General features: G+C 39.7%; 1 protein-coding gene across 7 annotated transcripts in view; it reads right to left on the reverse strand.

The window, feature by feature from the left end:
• KIAA1671 (KIAA1671 ortholog) overlaps positions 1-21,205 on the reverse strand; it is an 87,703-nt gene that overhangs the window by 5,854 nt on the left and 60,644 nt on the right. For 6 of the 7 annotated variants that reach the window (XM_069794534.1, XM_069794536.1, XM_069794535.1 and 3 more), the window contains 2 exons: positions 7,900-8,018; positions 1,511-1,766 (listed from right to left, as the gene is read on the reverse strand). In XM_069794534.1, coding sequence (XP_069650635.1) covers positions 1,511-1,766; positions 7,900-8,018 — 375 coding nt within the window. Of the gene's footprint in view, positions 1-1,510; positions 1,767-7,899; positions 8,019-13,887; positions 14,100-21,205 lie in introns of those variants that run through there. The other variant, XM_069794541.1, reaches the window with a different exon arrangement.

Raw genomic sequence — 21,205 nt, forward strand, 5'->3', positions numbered from 1 at the left:
AGTTTCTGTGATCAGTCATTTCAAATACAACCATCCCTGCGCATGACGGTTAGGCAATAACATTTACAGAGCAAAAGAAGGTGGTGTAATTTATTTATTTATTTACTCAAAGCAATTTGTTGTTAGAGACTTGCCTGTAATCAGCAAACATCACTGAGCCTCCTATTGTCCTTTGGAAGATGTGTTTTTATGTCTTTTCAAGAGATTTCAGGTCAGGAATAAACTACTCATTAAAACAACATATTGTCATCTGTACTTGAAGCTATTAATGTTTTAAAGAGACACCTTTAGCTGTCCAGGGAACGGCACAATACAGGACCATCTCCACTACCTGCAGAACCACTGACAAAGTGCTGTCTGCCCTGCTCTGGACTACTAACACTTCCTTTACAGAGCAAAAAAATGCACTTGGGATATCCTGCCAAAGGATTATTAACTGATACTATGGCCAAGGTACATACAGTTAGGGATCTCAAAGCAACAGACCACCAAACATGGCCTCTGCTTCAGAGCTGGAGTGGGCTGGAAAATGAGAGCAGCACCCACTTTGGCAAAACATAGGTTTCTGCAGTTCCTCATAGACAGCAACACCAGAGGAGAACGGAGCTGGCTGGAGGCACTTTCGAACAGCCTACGCAGGAAGCAGCTGTGATTTTAACAGTCAATTTTGGTGCACCAGACCAAACTGCCTCCGCCACAAACCTGCTTGGATCCTTCCTACGTTTTGCAGAGCAGTCTATTCCTCAATTCAGAAGGCGTTATGGCACTTTGACAGGCAAGGCGGTGTATCTGAGACCTTCCTAGCAGCTGCATGATCCATTTAAGTTGGGAATTTTACCAATATATCTGCCATTAGATATAATTAAAAAAAGGCGCACCAACTCTACTAAAGAAAAAGTAGTACTTCCTAGATGCTACAGTGAAAAACTACAGTTATGTTAGTGCTTTCAAAGAACACTAAACCTCATCTAACCGTGTATGGCCAGAAATTACTGTTCTTATACTAGCTGCAAGATTCTTAAGTATGAAAAAAATCCTTAAAAATGCAATTGCAAGCTCCTACAGAAAGAGATCAATTGTAAATAGGAAAAATATTAGTAAATGTCTCTATAGCCTTAAATCTGCATGGCTTATAGCATAGCAGTCACTAGCTGTTTGTGTTAATTATGTTTCCAAAATTCACAGAGCCATCGAACTCTTCTGTTACAGCTCACTGAGGAGCAGAAAGAGAAACAGCAACTTTATTAAGCCACTGGCAGACATTATCTGAGGCCAATAGCTTTTTGGAATCTCTCAGAACCTAAGCGTTACAGGAACTAGAAGAACTTTGTAGCTTTGATCTTAAACTTTTCAGGCAGGAAATCAGCTGGGAAAATTCAATGTGATAAAGAAAATGCAGAAGAAGATGGAGTGCAAAGCATCCAGAAGATACTGCTTTGCAGTCATTAACGCAGGTAACAATGTAGTTAACGTAGAAGGAGAACTTCTGTTTCTCATTATGGTAACTTACATCAATGAAAGAGAAATCAGTGGTCTTTTCATCAGGGTAGGTGTCTCCCGGAGGAGGTAAGTCAGTCCCATCAGTAGAGTCCATGTCAGTGCTGGAACGGTCCAAACTTGTGCTCCTTTGGTCTTTTGAGAAGTCATGGTGATCAACCAGGGAGGCAGGCTCTGTTTGAGAGGACAGTGAAGACGGGTGGCTATTTGGAGGTTGCTTTCTCGTCGAAATGACATCGTTTTCCGAGGAAGGAGATTCAGGCACAAAGCTGCAAATTAAAATGAAATATATGAGACTTCAGGGTAAACAAATGCATGCAAGCATTGCTTGGATCACACATATTCAGCAGATGATAAATAAAGGTAGAACTGAAACTGCAGCTAGAAGTAACAAAGGCATCTTTGGAGGCAGCAGGTACCAGCCGCAAGGGTGTGAATCACTTGTGTTATTGCAGCTTTTTACCCACTTGGATTTACAGTGTATTGAATAATGCAAGTATGCAGATAAATGGTAATAATTTGATTGTAACATGGTTTTATTGCTTGGGGTTTCTTTTCCCCAGCACAAAGGCCCCTTCAAATATATACAGGCAAATGAGATGAGGGAAATAAGCGAGCTGCTTAAAATCTGCTTAAATTTGCCCATTTGATATATAACAGCAGCAGACCTTATGCTTTGGCACTGTATACATTTTAAAACATTGTGAAGAGTAATACCCTGTTTACAGGCCACAGGCAAAGAGCAACTGTTAAAAGATTTTTCTTGTTCATCCAAAACTATCTTAAATACTTATAAATACTTTTTTACTGCAAGGGGATTCCTGCAGGACACTACAAATTACTTGCAGCCCTTTCAAGAACACACCTTACAAGCACATCCGTTGTTCATATTCCCATCTTTTCCCTAGGAGGGCACTGGTTTTTTTAATATATATAGGTATCTCAAAAGTATATTTATATTTATTTTAATTTAATTCATATTCATCTATTATTAATATAGTATTATATATTATATAATTATATATATCTACCATAGATATGTAAGCTGTATGCACACTTTCTGAAATCACAAGAAGGCTGTGTATACACGTCTGGACCTGAAGAAAATGTGAGTGTACTGGGAATGGCCTCAGCCACCATGGCAGCTCCTACAACACAGTCTGTGCTCCATGCACACCCAGCAGCAGGTGTGAGTCATTTCCATTTCACATGACTCCAAAGAAACTGAAGCATCTTTAGCAGCCCAGAGGACTTAAACATTTTTGGGATGCAATTTTTACATGCTAATAGATATTGGATTTTAAAAAATTGCATCCCTTATGTTCTGACAGAAAGAAGGGTCTCTTGGTGCTATCCTGAGATAACAGCTCCTCCACTTGAGCTGTATTAGATTTTGTTTCTCTTATTGCCTCTAGTTTTGGTCTGTAAGAGACAAGGAACACAAACAACAGTAACCCAGTGAACCCTAATTGCCAGGATGTGAAAGAGGAGAGAGGACATTGCTAGTTTAGGTGGATTGGATCCTATTGGAAGGTTTAGCAGTTTTTAAGCAACAACGTGATCACACAGAAGTGCTACGGGCTCATCGATTCACTCCTACCAGGCAGGAGATCTGCTGGCTTCAGAGTGGGTGACGTTAAAACATGCAAAGAGTGAACTGGCAGTGAAGGGGACTGGAAAGGGGCAAGAAGAGGGCTGGAAATCACTCCAGAAAGCTCTGCAGGGGAGAGGCTGAGCCAGTGCCTCTGGACTGGGGATGGCAGCAGGGACAAACATCCTATGCTCCTCCACTATGCACATTCGTAGCATGGAAACTAATCTGTGAGATGCCCACCCAACTGCAGAAGTGGTTCTCTGAACCAACCATTCTCCTAAAGAGCTTCTCTCTTATTTCAGGATATATTTCAGAGAGAGCTGCCCATCCAGCCAGCCAGAGGTTTTTCTCTTCCATGGATGCTAGCGAGTGCTGAAGGGAGTGGTGGGCAGCAGGTGGCACCCTCAGGCAGGGCTCTACGAGCAGCGGTTTTTGGGGTGCCACGGGGAGTGCACCGAGGGCAGCAGGACCTGCACCCCAGCGGTGTGATCCTCCCAGTGTATTCCTAGAAATCTTCCCTTTGCCTAGACTAACAGAAATGAGTTGTAGTGTCAGGCCTGAAAGCTCTATACAGTTATGTGTCTCCCTTTGTCACACAGGTTGGAGTACTCCTTTAAGCAGCAGGAGCTTGTAAGAAGCACAGTAAGACTTTATTGTCAGTAAAAATAGGACTGTCTTGCTTCTAATTTTAGGAGTTTCTAGTTTAAAAAACAAAACCTGAAGTATTTAAGGAGTTCAGGTTTTTTTCTTCTGCTTAACAAGAGTCTTTTGTCACTAAGCACCTTTTCTTGAGCAAGCATCTAGCTCAACCAAAAAAATCTGAACACATGTGTATGAATATATGCTCATTTTTTAAACAATAGACCTAAGTATTTGGTAAAGTCTACAGTGATAGCCATCTTGGGAGGAAAACACTCAGGATTCTAGTGTTGAATAACAACTTTCTATCAAGCAGCAGTACATGATATAATTTCCAGTCTGGCAGAGTGAACACTGCACAGAGGATTTCCAGCACACGAGCAGAGTGAATGCTTCTTCCCTCCTTCAGCAGTGGGCCCCAGGATAATTAAGAAATGGTACTAATGAGCTCCAGGGGGAAGTTTTTGTCTAGTATTTTTGCTTCAAATGATATTTGGTATCTGCAGCGTTAGGCTTTAGATCCACTAGAATATGGAAAAACGCGGAGACGGAAGACAATCTGCAGACTTACCACCTTTCATGGAAATTATAATGTATATTAAAAGGATCCTGTCTGATTTGCACATCTCCAGAAAGCCTCTTCCCTTCTGCCTCCTAGGGCTTCAGCTAATACAACTCAGTGCAGTTTTTCAAACTGAAATATCTGAGAGTAAGCAATGGCGGAAACACAGATGAATTTACACCGATTGGTGGTTTCTAATTCACAAACCTTTCTAATGGATTCTTCTTCAGAGTTCTTGCACGATTATAGCATCCTTACACAATAAACACTGTGGCACAGCTAATCACCAAACACGGCAAGGATGACTTGAATAAAAACACTCCTATGCACAGCAGAGTCTTTCCATTTGAGCTGCAAACTAGGGGGGAAATTCCCTTCAGAATAATGGTCAAATATTGAAATTTAAAATGTTTTCAGTTCTCATTACTGAGATGCATTATGCATCTTTTTCTATTACTTCATTAAGATTTCAAGTTTTACAAGCATATCCATAAGCTACCAATGATGTTCAACAGGTGCCATATACAGAGACTTGCTTCTCTGAAAAATTATCCTTCGTGTAGTGCACACAAATATCAGCAGAATGGTTATCACAAATATGCAATAAACTAAGATCAATCTTCACTTTCAATTGCAATTAAATTCAATCAGTTTTAGCATGACAGTGCTAAGAGGCCATAAAGAATGTGTTGCTTCATCATGTGAAATGAGGAGTCAAAAAGTAAAGGAATCCTGCACTGCTGAAGAGTTAGAATCAAAAGGCAGCTCTGACTATTTGCCTAGGGCATCAAGAAGAAATGATGTCCATTTAAAAATGCCCTTTTATATTCTTTAACTGCAGATTCCCATCTATTACAGGTAGCTGATACCCTGTAGTGAGTTTTCTTTTCTCAAACTTCGTTGTAGCCTAGCTTCAAAGATTTGAAGAAACAAATATCTAAAATCTTATGAAGTCAGAGCTATATAGATCCATCAGCTAAAAACAGGGTTCCTTTTCTGTAAAAGGGAATAATTTTTCTTTATGAAGACTGTTCTGATCTAAAAGTAGGATTTTTCTACGATGCCAACCTGGAAAAGATTACTAAAGCACTTGAGAAAAAATAAAAATAAAATCTTTTAGATAAGCTAAGAAAAATCCAGTAACACCTCCAAATTAAACCATCTCCTTCCATTCTAAGAAGTTATTTGCCAAAGCCCATTGCAACCAGCCAAGAGCAGCCCCTTACGCTTATTCCAGCAGTGACTAAGTTCTAGTTGAAAATGATCCTTCCTCCACCTTCCTGAAAGCTTACCTAGTCAAAGGACCATGTTTACCCTGTTGCCATGTAGTCACAGCTTTTTATTTTAAATTCCCTTCCCTTCTCAGAGAAAATGAGTTCATTCACAGATGCATTAATGAAACACTCCTAAAGGGGCTAAAATAATCACTCCACAACTCAAATACTGGAAAATGCCAGAAACTGGAAGTTCCTCCAACACAGCAGCAGCAGGTGGGTGATATTGTTTTGTCCCTGCTGTCACGGTGTTCCCTGTTTGTTCCCTGGATGCTCTCCCAGGATTTAGGTCACGGTACCCATTCCCCCAGTGCTCTCTCAGCTGTGGGTTTGGCTTATGGCTGAATGCCAGCCGGGAGAGCATATCGGGGTGCGTGAGGAATGCAACACCACGGGCCGTACAGCTGGCAAGATATAAAGTCTAAGGGAAGTGAGCCAGGCAAAACAGGAAAGCTGAATTATCAAAGTCCCCTGTAAGTTCCTGCCTCTGCGCCAAGCAGGGGAGGAGATGACAAGGCAAGGGCTGGATGCAGAGATGTGCTCCAATCACCAACGGCAAGAGGAGGAGAACATTTGCACTTGTCCTGGCAGAGGCCATCTACTTCATAAAAAATAAACTGCAAACAAAATGCAGTTTCAGTATATTCCAGGAAGATTTCCATTATTAATGTAATATTTAAAAGTACATTACTCTCATTCCTCTCCAAGTGCTTGAATTAATACACCAGTAATACTCCCACGATGAACCAACCATAAGTCAAGCTAAAGGAGAGCAAGGGCATGGCACAATGCTGAAAAGTCACTACAGAGTCATCATTACCCTGTAAAAAAAGAAAAAACTAAACATTTCTTACAGTGGAAACAAAATTCCAGGACATGGGGATTGAGTTCAATACTTCAATAAACCAGGATTTTTAGGTGGAGCTTTTCTAATCAGAAGAACCCTCCAGGTTTGAAATAACATTCAGATGCTGTCTGTTTGGAGCCAGGACAAGCACCTTTATTAAGAAACTGATTTCAGAAAATGTGTATAACATACTGAAATCAAAGTTAATTTTACCGAAGACTTGGATGTCACTGTTGACATGTTGCTTAGCTCACTGAACCTCAAGCTGAAAGCTACCCTGATTTCATAAGCAATAAAATATTTATAACACACAGTTCTCAAGTGTAGAACACACCAAATATAATAGACATTAATGTCTACTATAAGATCTCAACAAGTACAGCATTAAAAAGAACCAGACAAAATGCTATTTTCATACTACACTGAGCAGATAGGATATTGGCTCAAACAGTGTAGATCAAGCTATAATTTACACAACAGGTGTAAATTATAAAAAACCTCACACTTTAATGCTCTAGGTTTATTTCATCAAATCATTTTAATAACAGAAAAGCAGCAGTAATACCAGCTTTCATTCAACTGATATTCCATTTCACCCTCCACTTCACCTCACTAAAATGCTTCAGAGTTAGTGAGATGTGGAGATTGTACCCCAAGGTTTATCAGGGCACATTAAGAGGTGCACCGCATGTCATCCTCCTGTCGGAGCAGGTGCCTGGTGTTCAGAGCACCAGTTTCAAATGGATTTTGCTGTTCAGCCTACCTGGTAGCACAGCTTTTAAGACAACGGTAATTGGTATGGGAGAGACCAAATTTACAAAAGAAATAAAACAAATCCCCAAACTGTTAGTGTACCCTGTCTAACCATAATCAGATACTTCCTTACCTACCTGAGAAGGAGGAAATCACACACTTTTAGCAAAATCTTCCCAGAACCCTAGTTTTACCCATCAGAGGCACGTATCACACAAGCAGGTAATCAGTTTATAAATGTGAAAATGTATATTTCTAATTATAATAGAAACACATAAATACAAAGCATAAAAGAAGTTTTACTACCTACATTAATCTAGTCAAAGCCATTTGGTGTATTTATTGAGAAAACCTGTTTTGCCCATATCTTCTTTCTACCATTTTAGCACTAAAAAATAACATCTAACTTGTGTTTCACTCACTAGCAGACTTGTTAAATCTATTCCAGTCCAAGCAGGTTTTGTCATTGCTTATAAAAGTGGCGATACTGCATTCTCACTGAAGGATGGGCTTTAAATTTCAAACCTTATTGCAACTTGCAGATGTTAAAGAAATATTTCTTCACCTATAGACTAAAGAAACCGTACAGTCACTGAAACTGAGCATGCAACTTCAGAAAAGCCATACATGTACACACATGTGCACATATACACACCCAAACCAATGGTTTCTTCTCTTACTCAGCTAAGGAAAAGCTTGCACGCATGGTAGAGGGGACCTTGCTCACCCTTACCTGTCCCCACTGTGCCTCTGCTCATTCCAGGTGCCATACTGGCTGTCGGGCTCCTGCACGAGCGTGTCTGTGTCCTTTGCTCCCGGGGGCTGTCTGGAGAAGCACTGCTTCAGCTGATCCTGCAATGAGACAATGGAAACACTTCAGCATTCCTTTAGCCCTTGGCCAAATGATTAACAGATTTTATCTGCAATGGTGTTTTTGAATCTACCAATCCAATTTGGTCAACACAAAACTGGGAATAAATTTAAACATAGAAAACAGCTATGAACTCGGAACAATGATTCTCTATAAAATAATCACTGTTTTCCTGGGCAAATAACTAGTTCTAGGGGCCAGAACTGACTCCCTGATTTTAGTAACATCATATTGCTTTAACATTATTCTTATCTCAGGTTGCACAAAATTTTTAGAAGCAGCTATGCAAACACAAAGAATTCTGCTGGGGACTGCATTTAATCTCCCCAAGCGTACAAGGGAAACATCAACTCTACTGCTCTTTTCCTGGGTTTAATATAAGGACCCTTTTTTTTTTTCTTTCTTTTTTCCGCTCTTTCTTTGGAAGACATTCAAAATAAAAAGCATAAATAAATAAATAAATAAGCAAGCATAATGCCAGACACTAGAAAGCCTTTGACAAATTGATGTGTGTTAATGCGAAGTTCAAACACAACGTACAACATAGAAGGACAGACCACGGTGTTTTTGATGTGTTCTACTCTGACCTCCCTTTTCCTAAGTATCTTTATTTCATAGATCTGCTACTCTCATAAGAGGGAAACAGTGCATCTAAGGGCCCTTCCCTTTCAGGGGAGAGAAGTGGGTCAGCTGCTGCTGCTGGCACCCTAGATTTGCAGCAGACCAACGTTAATACGCTTCAGAATATAGCACTGTGGAACCTTTTGTTTTGCAGTGGTATTGAGTTACACACTGAAGTTAGGTAGTTACTGAAATTAATACATTTTGCATAGACAATTAAATGTTGGCCCTTTTCGCATTCATTATCCAGAACAAATGCAAGTATGGCTTTCAGCGCCACGTCAACTTTGCTTATGAAGATCTCATCTGACAGCAGATTACATTGTTTTCCACCTGTCCTAAGCTTTTTCCCTCTTTAAAAAAAAAAGAAACAACACCCACCCACCCACCCTCTCAAACCCACCTAGCAGAACACGCTGGTGGAAACTACCAATGCATCTATTTCACTTTAGGCAGCACGCACAAAGTAACAACCATATTCAATGAAATGGGGTTTCTTAATATTATCAGAAAATAAGAGGTTGCATGTTTTCTTGTGTCCTTAATTTTGTAAACCTAAAGAATGCTGCCTTAAGACTATAAAAATATTGACATTAAGGGTAATTCAGCAGTACTGATACTTGGCTACTGAAGAAGTCCTACAATGCTTGCATCTTTTGTAAACAAGTTGCTTATTTCCCCAAACGTACTACTGGCCATTGACATTCTCTAGTTCTATCATATTCTTCGCTGCTGACAAAGTAATCTATTTTAATGCTCAGTGAAATAAAACAAAAAAAGGCTCCATCATTTATTCCAACTATTACAATGCACCATTACTAGACAAAGTAAAATTCTCAGTTTGTAATACTCAAGTAAAAGAGGGGCTCAGTTTGTGAGTTACAAGAAACAGAAGTTTCCTGCTTTTCATCTTCCAGATGATCCCACAGCCTAATAATTCACTGGTAGTAATTCTTACACTTTATATATAGACATATACATGTACTCCCAGAGGCAAGCTGAGTTCTTATATTTTTCAGTCCATTCCAGGTACTAGCTTTCAACCGTAAGGCATACACTTCTTCTAACAGCTAGGTGAGTGGCAGGGGATGTAGGCTTGTATTTCTTAGAAACCACAGGGCATTTCCTCCCACTTGGCTTGGGCATATGTTCTGCTTTCCACAAATTCCCTCTGTAGCGTCATGATTTCATGCTTTGCACCAGGGGCTAAGCTAACACTCCTGGGCTCAGCCTTCTGCTGTCACTTGGTGGCCACAAAACCTTTGGCAAGTTGATTCACTTCTAGGAAAGGCACTAACAAATGCAAATCATTATTCTCGTTTTCCTCCCTACTGTGCATGCTAGTTCAGGGTTTTTTCCAACTTGATGCTTGTTAAGAATTTTTTTCCAATCTCAATCTCACATTACAAGTTACCGCATTTTTGTAATCAATATGTACAGAGTATTTATCAGCTTTTGCCACATCTTGCATAGAAAAAGTTGATCCGTATTAAGCACTGTAACTGCAGCATCTGGCAGTCTTAGTGGCAGCACACTCACCTCCACAGCCCTTGCCTGATACCCCAGGGTAACGCTTGCTGCCACAAACAGAAGATGACCAGACACAAGCACGTTACCTTTATTTTTTTGGAAGCCAGTATTTTCCAGCAGCTACGACTAAAGCACATTATCTCTATGCATGGTATAGCCTGTATTACTTGCAATTACTCACATTGTTTCTAGCTAGAAACGTAGTCCAAAAAGCTTAGAAACAGGAATGGGAGCAGCAGAAAAGCAACTTCGTTTTATTGCATGTAGGAGACATTGTTTATAAAAAGTGTTGTGTTATCACAAATGTGATGGTTTTAAGGAGAAAGCCTGCACAACCCAGATAATACCATTTTGGCAGTGACGGCAAAGAAATTTAGATGCAAATATATCGCTCATCTGAAGGTTCAGTAATTCTTAATAAAATTTTACACTGCTGACAAACTGATCAGCTCATATTCCTCAGTTTTGGGCAACATTTTACTTGATGTTATATATATTTGAACTTTGAGATGCGGTTTTATAAACAAAATGACACAATTAACACTCAAGATAGCAATTCTCTATGCTACAACCAAAACAAGCCTGAAAAAGAAGTAACATGACTACTTCTGTAGACATTGTGAACTTAAATTCAATAAAACAAACTGAAAAGTCTAAATGTAAGGAATAAAACACTCCAAACTATAAGAGATTACTTTGTTATACTGAGTAATGTTATTGCATTTTGCTTCTTTCTGGAGGAAGCTACTTGTTTCTGAAGAAGACTGTACATCTTTCCGTAATGATTCCTTTCAACCGATACTTTTTGATAGGCCAAATGATGAAGTTGGAAAAAATAAACATTCTTTCAGGCTTACAACTCACTCCTTAGGCCTAATCTATTTAAAGGCTCTGGCTTCTACCAGCTGAGAAGAACCGCAGAGAATTTATTAAGGTACAATAACCTGGCCAGCTAGCTGACAGAAAAAAGGTACCAGCTATGGCCAAAACAGGGAGAGGTAAGAGGAGCCAATCCTCTCCCCAGCTTGTGGAGAAGGCGTCAGCTGGGGGGACCGAGGGTGATGCAGAAAAGCAATTTATAGCCCATGCAGCTTGGAGGAGATGGTGTGTGTTGAAGAAGGAAGCAACAACAAACCATAAAGATTATTCTTTCGAGTATGTGGCTATTGACAAGCACAAGAATGATGAGTTTTAGCCATTCTTTTGAAGATCTCTTTTGCATCATCTTCACCGCACTCCAGAAAGACTCAAGGCAATCTGGTAATACAGAAGCACTGGGCATTGGGACCTTGGAGGTGCCTGGAAAAATTCATTCCCTTTGTTTTCAAAATGTTTACTCTCAGTTAACTGTAAGCTTATTTTTAAAAAAAAACAGTAGAAGCTACTTTAAAAAAAAAACCAAACACAAAAAAGGATAATTTTCTCTACTTGCATCCTCTTTCAGCCTTCATGGTCTCTGGATAGCACTTAGTAGTTGCTATTAAAAACTTTTGGGTTTTTAAATATCAGTCAAAATAACACAAATTCTGAGAACTATACATATGTAACATTAAGTTTTATGGCTGAGATCCTTTTAGACACCAGCAACTCAAATTAGATCATACAGATACATTTGCATTTTCTGGCACTAACATTTTACTTGGAACAACTTGGTGTTACAGACAAAGAGCATGAATGAAGAACAAACGAGGATTACAAATCAAAAGCTTTGAAACATATGACAGATTGAGAAAATAATATAAGACTCACTGAATGTACTAGAGTGACAATTTTCAGGTCTGTCACAAGCCCATTATATCACACATCCCACAGTGCCCTATATCACATTAATTTACATAAAACCATAGCAGACAGATCGAAGTACCCTACATATTGCCTAGCAGTGCTTGCAACACATCCAGTGGCACAATAAGGTGCACTAAAGCCAGTTTTTACCCAGTAATGGGAGGAGAAAGAAGGAAATACTTTGTGACGTACTGCTCCCAAACATGACCAGTTTCTGCTTCATACTTTGTTCCCTAGCCTAAATCCTGATTTAAAGCTTATTTCTTCAGATGGATGAAAATAATATTTTCTTTTTTTTGTTTTTTAACGTGTAATCCACAGAACAAGAGATCCTGCAAGATAAAGAACTGACGCATCCAGCTTTGACTTTTGTTGCTCTTAAGAACAGATCTGCTCTGAACAGAAACCTTTTTTTTCTGTAAGAGACAACTACACATTATTAACTCAACAAACTTGTGCTGATATGTGTGATCCATTCTCTCTATTCATTCCTTGGAAGAAGAAACCAAAGTTGAAGGAGGTGGCAGACAACATGTGAGGCTAGGCCAGATACAGCCATTTCCTCGATAAACAGAATATTCACGATACAGTAAAGGAAAAGTCAGTAAAAGAGGAGTCTGGTGTCTTCTTAGTGCACAAGATAAGAAAATTCCTAATTTGGGTTTATTTATAATCACAGAAAAATCTCCCCAATCAAATAAATACTACTCTTGATACAGTAGTCAAATGCCATAATTCTCCATGCTTTGATCTTTAACTTCATAATTCTTATACCCGTAGCCAGGAAAAAATCAACTTAATTTTCACATGAAATAAAACAGCCGAGTTGTGTAGTGATTTGCCTCTAGTTCTTCTAAAATGAGACATTATGATTATGCCTCTTTCAGTACTCCCTTGGAATTAAGCTGGGTTTGGCAATAGTCCAGGGCTGATTACTCCTGCAATTTCCAGTTCCTGAAAATGATGCACACACAATATTGGTCCTACCAGCACAAAAATTAACCGTAACTAAGAATGAATGCATACTTTTATGTGAAAAACTCTTTTGCACTGATGTGAAATAAAGACCTGGCATATGAGGAATACCAGTTGAAAGAGACCTCATGAGTCAGAATCTGCACAGACAGTTTCAAAAATATCTTTGTTTGCAAAAGAGACCAAGACATCAGACAGCCAAAATGACACCCCACAGCTTGAAGTGCAAAAAATTAGAAGTTAAAATCTACTGGCATAAATTGAATATGAATAGGCAATTGCACAATGGAATGAAATTTTGACCATCTGCCTTGTTAGTACAAAGCTCAAAGAGAAAATTTTTTGCTAATTTCCTGAAAAGCTTTTTCTTTTTTTCTTTTCTTTCTCTCTCTCCTTTTTTTAATTAAAAGAAGTCAGAAGTTTGGTCAAATTGCCCATATTCAGAACTCCCCTGCCCCTTAAGTGTGACACCACACTTAAGGAGAGTTTACAAGTCCTTAAAAATCCAGAAAACCGTCCCAATTGTTCCCCTGCAATACACCAGGAAGATGGCAATACACATTATTCTATTAAAATTTTATTCTATTATTTTATAGTTGACTCTGCTTTGAACAGGATACTGGACTAAATGACCTCCAGAGGTCCTTTCTAACCTGAATTATTCTCCAGTTATTCTAATGATTCTAAGGATTATTACTAAAAGGTAAAGTATATATTTTGGACCACTAACAGAATTATCAAGAACATAACACTATATCAAAACCAACCAACCAAAACAAAACAAACAAAAAATCCCCCACCATAATAAGAGGACCTTAGAAACTATACAACATTTCACAACCCATATATATTTTTCTTTGTAAGTATCCAAATGCCAATACAGCAAGTGGAAAGTCTAACTTTGTGGAATCACATCCTAGGATTTCCATATATACTTACTATCCGGCGAATTAGTGCTGCCCACAAGGAGTAAGTCATGGTTCAAGACCAATGCTCCAGTTAGGTCCTAGCAATCAGGCGAGAAGATTTACCAACTCAGTGTTTAAATATATTGTTGAAAGCAGTAACTGCCCTAGTGTAATGTCCCAGGCAGAAGGCAGCACCTTCTGCCTCCCACCTCACCCTCCATGCTGCAGTGACAGATAAACAGTTCCAGGAATTGCACATTTTCTTTCTGACCTCACTGATGAGGAAAGTTAAGAGACCTCCAGTGCAGGCTCCACCCACGGGGATCAATATATGAGGACAACTTCCTCAGCCCTCTCAAATACGGTATTCAGCACAGTATCTTCAAACCAAGGAAGCACTTTACAAACGCTGGAGCCCAAGCCTAAGAGCAGTGACAAAACTAATTGAATTAATCAATCTCAAACCCTCAAGGTCTTTACATTATTATATAGGTCATCCTCACTGCTGCCAGCAGGTAAGGAGACTGCAGTGAGCAGCCTTGGTGTCTGCTCACGAGGAACATCCCGCCGGCCCCAGCGACCTCCTGGGCTGGAGAGGTTTAACATGGCAGACCGCAGCCGCTGCTGCTGCAGGGGTGCATGAGCACACACGCGGGGAGACACAAGTGTGCTCCAACTGCCCCAGCCTGTGTCCAAAAGCACTCACACGACATATTTCGCACTGTTACATCCTAAGGATCCACGCCGCTCTACTCAAAATCCCTTTCAGTTGTAAAATATTTAATATTTCCAAGTGCAGTGGAGTCCCACAGTATAAAACATTCTCATAAATGATATCAGCCATTACCTCCTCACTGTTGCTATGCAACCCAGGGCTGTCTCAGCCATATGTGTTTTCTCTACCTCTTCCACTGGGATATGACAAGCAACAACCAGTTATATCTCTAATGTTGAAAGCTGACAGCAGTTACCTTACGAAACACGGGTTGGTTTTGGGGGGTGACTGGTTTAATTCTCCACCTTTTCATAGCTTCCCAGCTTGATGCACAGGCCTGAATCCCAACCCCTTCTCCCTGGAAAGGCACAGCACATATTGCAAAAAAGCAGACCTATGTCTGCAGAAATAAGGGGAAGGGCAGTCGACCCTTCCAGCCCCTAACCCCAGGGAGCAAATGCCAAGAGTAAGCTGGGAACAGCTGGTACCTGAGAGTAACTGGGTGGAGAGGGTAGAGAACATACCAAGCTGCTATAAGCCCATGTACACTGGCAGCACAGCTGGTCTCCCTTAAAAAGCTTTATACTACACCCACAACAGTTCTCACCACTAGTCCTATGGCCTTGCTGATAGGAAAGCCACCCTTAATCTTGGAAGCAAAACTCTTTGCTTCAGTACTGTATTTGAGTTGAATTGAAACAAAACTAAATCCATTGTATTTAATGTATATCCCTTTGAAACGTGTATTTTTACCATAGCCTCATGCTACAGTAAAAGTATTTCCACCTTAATCAAAACACCCAAACTGTGCAACAGACCTAAACACTACAAATTATTTGAAAAGCGACTTAGCACAGAGCTGACAGGGATCCTCCTTGCCACACCAGCACAAAAACATTCTCTGCACACAGTGACAAAGCAGCCAGAGGAAATCACAGCCAGCAAGATTTACTTGAGTTCAAAAAGCATGTTCCCAGCAACACCTTTTCAGCCTAAACTTGGAACTCCCAAGAGGCTGAATACCATCACAGCTCCCCAAACCCCTGCATTTTCCACACCTTTTAGACATAGAAAATGACTTCCCCGGCTTGCCGGTCTTCAGCTAATTGCTTCTCCTCCATTAATGGATCTTTCTCTCATAAGCCCCAGCTCTGCCATGCCTCCCGGGAGCCAGGTCCAGCTGAGAGACTCGCAATTTGAAAGGCAGCAGCACCAAAGAGAGACCCAGAGTCTACCTGGAGCTGACTCTGGCCACAACAGAGAATGTGGCCAAATTAATCCAGATTAAGTTCATTTTGCCAGGAATCTGACTACCATTGTGCAACGAAATCTACACACTGCTTTTGCAGTGACTCTCAGTGAAGTTAACCTCCTCGGTCCATTGAGGATTCAAAGACATTTTAGAGTGTGTCATTTTTTATACCCTGAAAATAGAGCTGCTATAACTTGCATGAACACTCACCACGCACTTATCATGTGGTTTCAGCGCAAGGCTGAAGACAGAGCAGAGGTTGACTTGATGTGCAAAAAGCAGACAAGAACCAAATTCTAAATATATACCTTGCTAGGGCTGAGCGAGCCATGACAGTGCTTCCTCTGAGAAGTGGGAAAGTAGAAAACCAAAGCAGACTAGAGGAGATAGTTGGAAACATCTTTAAAATCCCTCCTATATCAACGTATTAAATTTTCTTTTCAGCCTTAGGCAGTCAAGCTAAAAAGAAATTAAACCCCAAGAAACCAAACAAAGTAGGATCAGAGCCAAAGGCATGCCAGCCTGTCCATCAGGACCATTTTGAGCAGAATAGTGCTGTCCTACCTCAGAGACTGAGGAATTCACTCTCCCCCAGAGGGCATATGCAGCTCTCATCAGCATTAATGAAAGTTGGCACTAAGAGTTGAACAGGATCCCTCATCTTCAACATGGCAAAAGACACAAGCCAGAACAAGACAATTTTATTCTGTTATGCTAGGAAGTGAATATATTTGCTTTTTTTGAAAAGCTATATACTTGAAATCAACACCTCCTACTTGAAATACTTTATTTCACAGCTCTTCTGCCCAGTTAATGTTTTTCCACATAAGACACAAGTTAGACTTCAAACAAACATTCCTGGGGAAAAGTGCTCTTTAGTTTAAAGTCTAGATTTAAAGATGTATAGAAAGTGATAGGATTTCTTGACAACAAGTGAATAACAAACACACAGACTTTGGAAACTGTGCACTGCTCGTTTAAACAAAAATCTCAGACAACTTAGATGTTTTAGAAGAGAGTGGTCAAAATACACACACACACTAATGAAACACCACTAGTATTTCCTGAAAGTATCACAATGTTACAAAATTTCAGTAAAATGGATTGCCACTGTTAACAGTTGTGTTCAGTGAAGGTTTTGTGTAAACATGATTTATTTCCTTCTGAAAACTCCTATCATTTAGTGCTTTAGAAAAAAAACAAACAAAAACACACAAAAAACCAAGCAAGCAAGGTGAATGAGCACAAAGTGACCAGATCTAAGTATATTTGTTCTTTTCTTCTGCTTTAAGAACGTGGTAAAAATCAACTCCTTGCAGCCAGCCTAAGTAAAATCACAGAGTAAAGTCATCTAAGTGATTATTCCTGTCAAAATAACAAAGGAACAACAAAGGCAGTCTACTAAATACCCATCACTAGAGTTTCATGGCCCAGATTTATGCTGCCAGCTATGTTCATGGCCTGTTAAACCAAAGAAAAGTTATTAAGAATGAAAAAGCATGAACTGTTTCAGCATTGGCCCTTGTATCTTCGTTAATTAAACTGAACAGCTTCACTCCTCTCCCCCACCCTGAAACAAGACAAACAACCCATTTTTAAAAGCAGGCTTTCTGTAAACATGCTTCACGCCACCATAACAGGTCTCTGGAAATTTAAAAATAAAGTTCCATTCACTGACAGTACAAAACAAATATTTTTGAGAGCAATTCATTGTGCTTTCGGTAAATATTAGAGCAAAATAGTTCAGCAACTATTTGTTGTAGGTTCTGTATCAAAATAGCCAAGCTCTGAATAAAACTGCCAACTTGTATTAATTTCTTTTTACAGTTTGTTGAAGGATGCTCACCATCAAGGACAAATATTTGCAGACAGACCTTGGGTAAAATCAAAACAGATCGTACCAGTCAATGCTCTTTTAAAAGCAGAGATACAATCTCAGGCAATGTGCAGGTGAATGGCATATGTATAATTCAAACCAGGTTTTAACAGCGCTCCTCTTGATCCCTCACCTGCTCTTCAGTGCCAGAGACAGATCCTACTCAAATGGAAAAAGTCATAGCCCACCAACTTTTCCAAGAAACAAGCTGACTGCTCAGGCTTATATTGGCTTAAAAAGAAACATCTGTGAAGATTAAAAAAAAAAACAAGATGGGAATTTCAACCTCTAGCAGAGAGGATGATAGTGAAAGGGCTGCAGGATGCAACAAAAACCCTCTGAAGGACTAAGCACCCTCCCAGCACATCTGGGACTCGTGCAGTCAAACAAAACACTCAATTTCCATCTCTATTTTGGAACTAAATTAAAACTGAATCCAAACGAAGTAACTGATGCTGTCAGATCAAGCTTGAATGAAAAAGACCATTTTCATCAACTGACCATTACAGCAGAAAGCAAAACACGATTAAATGCAGCCACAGAATTAATCATTTCTGCTTTATTTCAAAATCTTCTCCCAAAGAATCTGAAACACCTCTGAGGTTTTCCACAGCTTTGTTGTTCATGCTAGCAGTCTGGAGGTAGTTAAACATCTTACAAAGAAACAAAATGCCACACTTTTTTAGCGGTGTAAGGGGATAGCTAAGGAACTAAGGGTATTAAACACCCGCCCTGTTTTTATTGTATGGTGAGAAACTTAAGAGATCTAGAACTCATGACATTGGCCATGAAACCAGATATCATACCTATAATAGAAACAGGACTGATATTACCATGATTAAAACAGAGGCAATGTTTAATGAAAGTATGTCTGCTCCTATTACAACAAAGACACTAAGCTGATGATGCAAGATGAAAAATGGAAAAAAGCCTCAAATAAAAATGTCTGGGAGAAAAATCAGCTTCCATTTAAAAGGTTTCACTGTAAAGTTATAACTTCTGCGAGCTCAACTACAGATTCCCAGATCTGATATTTATATGCCAGAATAATGATGCAATTAAAATTGGTCCTGTGTCATTATGTGCAGACAGTTTCCAGTACACGTGACCTGCAATAGCAAGGCCCAGACATCCTTGGGTTCAGCAGCCAGTAAGTTTCTTCAGCCCATGGTGACACCTTTTTTCCTTAAATTAAATATGAGAACACTGTATTACATCTATTTGTAGAAAATAATCTCAGACCACTTGCATTCAGTTTCAGTGGAAACAAAAAGGACAGATAACTAGCTTTGAAGATAGGGCTATATGAACAGACTACGACAAGGCGAAAGAGAGGAAGGAAAAGCTTGCTGGGAAACAGCAATCAATGAGAAAAACAGTGTGCTCAGGGGTTTGTGCTATGAACGAACACAGGACAATTGACAGAGTATTCTGTTTCAATGAAGAAATTAATAGGAGTACTACAGGGAAAAATAATAATTAAAAAGAAAAAAAATTTTTTCCAAACAGTTGCTGTTGAATATACCAGAAAAGCTATTTAAAATAAAAACTCTTCCTGCACTCTTGTTTATGATTTGCAGATTTGCATATATTAAATCCTGACTGATCAGCTGCTGGTTTGAGAACCACAAGATAAATTAGTTTTAGCTCTCAGGCTCATTTTATCCCTTGATTGTCCTAGCTTTTAAGCAATTCCTAAAAACATGGCTGTACTTTCTCTAGATTCAGAATCAGATTGCCCTGTGTTAGACATTTATTTATCTAGGTGGAATTTAAGGCATATGGATTTAAATTAAAAAAAAAAAAAACAAAAAGCGGAAGATAGAAGAGATTTTATAAGGCACAAATTAAATTCACAATGTCCTGTGTACAAAGTCTGGTTCCCATATAAAAGCTAGAGGATTACATTTTAAAAAAGGTATATCCACCCAGCCTCCCTTCCTGAAGAATCTGCTGCAGAACCTCCTCTCTGCGGCGCTAGAGAGAAACACCGAGCATCAGAGACCGAGTTGGGTCACGAAGTCAGCCCTACCAGACATCGAATAGGAAAACATGACAAGGTATGAACAGAAAAACAAAGCAAATATGCAATCCTTGAGCTGTTAAAGAGAAGTGTTTGAAAAGAAAATTATTTCCTCTCTCTTGCAGCCTGATTCCTACTTTTATGACCTCCAGCAAGGAAGTAACCAGTTACGTCAAATCCCTTTCACTCCAATCCTAAAGCTCCTCTGTAGTGGACAAAAATCTCTCTTACAGCCCCTAAAAAAATGCAATATTCGTGAGCCCTTTCCCAGCTACATAGCTTGCAGTAATTCCCAGCTAAGATATGTTACTAATAAGGTGCCAACCTGCTAGGTTTCCCCACATTTAAAAAAATTGAGAACTGCACCTATGTCAGACCTGTGGAACAGCCCCGAGTTTTCCCACTGTGGGATCCAGTAGACAGCATGCACAGCATCAGCCCTTTGCCATAAAAGCTGCTACAAACATAGGATTGCAACTTAATTAAGACAATTTGTGAGCCTAAGCATTTTTTTTAAAGTCACAGATATCCAAATAAATGGATGAATACTTTAAATACAATACTCTTAATTCCTCTAGAAGATACCTGAAGCAGTGACAGGAGATCCATACAAACTGTAACCTATTATTTCCCTTGGTTATTTAATCTGAAAGTCCGCCAAAGTCATGAGAGGGGACAAACGGACAGCTACATCGATGCAGCTGAAAGCACTCTCACACCTCCACTATCTTCAAGCTCAGCAGCAAGTTTACGCATGCTATTTTAAATTGACTTGAGTTTTGACAAGTTTCTTGGTCTTGTCCAATGCTAAGTTCTCAGCCAGCAGCCACCAGTGACAGCAGAGATGGGAGCTGACTGCGACCAGCCCTCGCTGTGTCAGGCACACGGCAGCAGCTGGCTCACAAGCCAGCAAACCTGGCTGCTCCTTGTTTAAAAACTGCATTGCTGAACTATCAGCACCAAGTGACTATTCTACAGTACATCCCTAAAACAATAAAAAGTCAGTTTTTTAGGAATTATGTGCTTTATGCTAATTCCATAGTTGTTCTGTAGAAAAATGTCAGTAGCTCCAAGGACTAAGTAAAACCAGGACCCTGTTCCAGCCAGATAAAAAAATAATAGCTCAAGGTCCGTGTTCACAAGTGGGTCTGTGGAAGACGCAATGGCACAAACTACAAACTTTCACAAGCGCCAAGACCTGAAGTTTGAGCACAGGAGTTGAGCACAAGTTAAACCGAATTCATGCATAAAGCCAAGCACATGCAAAATTACTGCTGAAACAGAGGAACAGCAGCTCCAGTGGCTGTCACCAGTGAATTAAGTGACAAGGTCATCCCGTGTCTCACAATTTCTGCTCTGTAAGCAGTGTAGTGTAAGGAAAGTAGTACAGTTGTCCTCTGCAGGTTCCACATTTCCATTTTTCAGTCTTCACTTCTTTTAAACAAGTTTTTTTATTCAGATTATTCTAATAAATCTAAAATAT

The sequence above is a fragment of the Haliaeetus albicilla genome, chromosome 10, assembly GCF_947461875.1.
Source record: "Haliaeetus albicilla chromosome 10, bHalAlb1.1, whole genome shotgun sequence".
NCBI lineage: Eukaryota > Metazoa > Chordata > Aves > Accipitriformes > Accipitridae > Haliaeetus > Haliaeetus albicilla.